The sequence below is a fragment of the Orycteropus afer genome, unplaced genomic scaffold (genome assembly GCF_000298275.1).
Source record: "Orycteropus afer afer isolate SDZICR_OR568_19922 unplaced genomic scaffold, OryAfe1.0 scaffold00632, whole genome shotgun sequence".
Classification (NCBI taxonomy): Eukaryota; Metazoa; Chordata; class Mammalia; order Tubulidentata; family Orycteropodidae; genus Orycteropus; species Orycteropus afer.
This window is the reverse complement of record NW_006922219.1, coordinates 646531-649093: the sequence shown is the minus strand read 5'-3', so window position 1 is coordinate 649093 and position 2563 is coordinate 646531. Positions and strand designations below refer to the sequence as shown.

The 2563-nt window shown below is 37.5% G+C and overlaps 1 protein-coding gene across 1 annotated transcript in view; it reads right to left on the bottom strand.

The window, feature by feature from the left end:
• The window catches only part of LOC103210637 (olfactory receptor 2J3-like), a 16120-nt gene extending 13667 nt beyond the window's left edge, over positions 1-2453 (bottom strand). The window contains exon 1 of the mRNA XM_007956548.2: positions 1531-2453. Coding sequence (XP_007954739.1) covers positions 1531-2450 — 920 coding nt within the window. The 5' untranslated portion in view covers positions 2451-2453. The remainder of the gene's footprint in view (positions 1-1530) is intronic.
• Between the last annotated feature and the right edge of the window lie 110 nt (positions 2454-2563).

Sequence of the window (2563 nt, the reverse complement as noted above, 5' to 3'; positions counted from 1 at the left end):
ACTGGTAACCAGAAGATTAGTGGTTCAAACCCACCAGCCACTCCTCAGAAGGAAGGTTGGGCAATCTACTTCTGTAGTGATACCACCTGGGAAACTCAAGGAGAGGTTGCTATGAGTCAAACAGACTCAATGGCAGCGAGTTTTTTTAAAACCTATGAAAGCATATTCTATTTAGTTTTGCTTGGTTTCAGTCATTAGCAACATCTTCTTACAGAAATTAGCAATGGTTTCTATTTTTCAAGATTTATGAACAAATTTCATACTTTAAGGCTTAAAAACTACCTCGATTCATTGGCTTTCTGCCTAATAACACATTGAATCATGTTAAGATACATTTTTGTTTTATCTAAAATTCCCATTTCCTCCCCTCAACAGTTAGTTCTATTGAATAGAGTGTGCTATATTTATCTATATTACCAAAAACCCCATAATGTGGGAGATCAGAGATGCTCGATAAAATTTAGCTAATAGAGTGAATAAATAGATTAAATGGATAAATGAACCATTTTAAATGTATTTTTCTTTACAGTTCTAAATAAATTACTTACATAATTTAGAATCATAAAAAAAGGTTTCTTCAACCAAAGAATTGTTATATATCCATTCATCATTGAAGAAATGATGCTATTCACATGTTTAGCATTTAATGTTTGGTATAATACAGTTTTTTGACAAATGTAGTACCTATTCAATGTCCAAAAACTCCATTAGTCTAAATTATATTGCTCCTTCCCTTTCTGTAGGTATTAATGATTAGTGTATGTTATTAATGTTATTTTAAAATATTTCAAGTATTGGAAATTTTTAAATTATCTCTTCATAATTACAAACAACTTACACTTATTTATGTTAAAAATAATAATAATAATAACAGTCCCTAATTGCTATGGAGGGAGCTCTGGTGGCATAGTGTCTAATGAATTTGACTGCTAACCAGAAAGGTGACTATTCAAACCCACTAGCTAGCAACTCCTCAAAAGAAAGACTAGGCAATCTACTTCCATAGAGATGCTGCCTCAGAAACCCAAGGAGGGGTCACTATGAGTTGGAACCAATTCAGTGGTAGTGAGTTTGGTTTGGTTTGGTTAATTGCTATAGAAATTAATAAGGAATTTTATAAAGACTAAAGTGGCATTAGGAGCTCTTGTAGCATAGTCCCTAAGGCATTTGACTGCTAACCAGAAGGCTGGTGATTCAAACCCACCAGCTACTTCTTGGAAGGATGGTTGGGCAATCTACTTGAGTAGTGATATCACCTCAGAAACCCAAGGAGGGGTTGCTAGGAGTTGGATCTGACTCTACAGCAGTGAGTTTGGTTTTTGGTTAAAGTGGTATTAATCTAAAGTCTGTGTATAAATAATATTTCAAAATTAACCAATAAAATAATAACAAATTTGGAGCTGAATTATTGTTCTAAATGCTTGGTGTGTTGAACATTATAAATAAATATCATAGGGAATACCCTGTAAATGGACAAGACTCTCTGAAGAAAAATTGTAAAACATCTTATTCCTCTGTCACATATCTAACCCTGACCCCATTAGTCTCTTTACTGCCCCTCTTACATCTTTGTTCCTGAGGGTATAGATTAGAGGGTTAAGGCTAGGTGTGACAACAGTATAAAAGAGGGCAATGAACTTGCCTTGATCTTGAGATTTCCCAGAGGGTGGCTGGAGATATATGCACATAACTGGAATAAAGAAGAGGGACACAACCATAAGATGGGCTCCACATGTCCCAAAGACTTTCTGAAATCCAGTTGTTGACTGCATTCTCAGCACAGCACGGAAAATGGCACCATAGGAGCTGAGAATGAGAATAAGTGGTATTATTACAAAAATGGAGCTCATGACCATAAGGGTCAGTTCATTAGCCCAAATGTCAACACATGACAATCTCAGCAGTGCTGGAACTTCACAGAAAAAGTGATCCACTTGGCGATGTCCACACAAGGGTACCCATAAGGTAAAGGAGGAATGAAGTGCTGAGGCAGTGAAGCCACTTATCCAAGAAGCCATGGCCAAAAGGTGGCAAAAACGAGGATGCATGAGGACACTGTAATGCAAGGGTTTACACACAGCTACATAACGGTCATAGGACATCACCACCAGTAGGACACACTCTGTGGTTCCCAGGGCAAGGACCAAGTAGAGTTGAATCATGCACCCAACATAAGAGATGGTCTTCTCAGGACCCCAAAGGTTGACTAGTAACTGAGGGATGGAACTAGTGGTATAGCATAGATCCAGAAAAGAGAGGTTTGAGAGGAAGAAGTACATGGGAGTATGGAGATGGGAGTCCAAGTATGACAGCATCATGATAAACAGGTTGCCAATCAGTGTCATCAAGTAGAATATCAAGATAACGACAAAGAGAACCACTTCCAGATGAGGCCATTTAGAAAAACCCAGTAGAATAAAGTAGCCTTCAGAACTTGCATTTTTTCCCATGTCATTCACTTCCTGTGACCTGAAGAAAAAAGCACATAAACTCAAAGGCTGCCTAGCCATTGTCAAACCCTTACAGAGTGGGAAAGAAATGTAGTCACTTCCAAATTAATAGT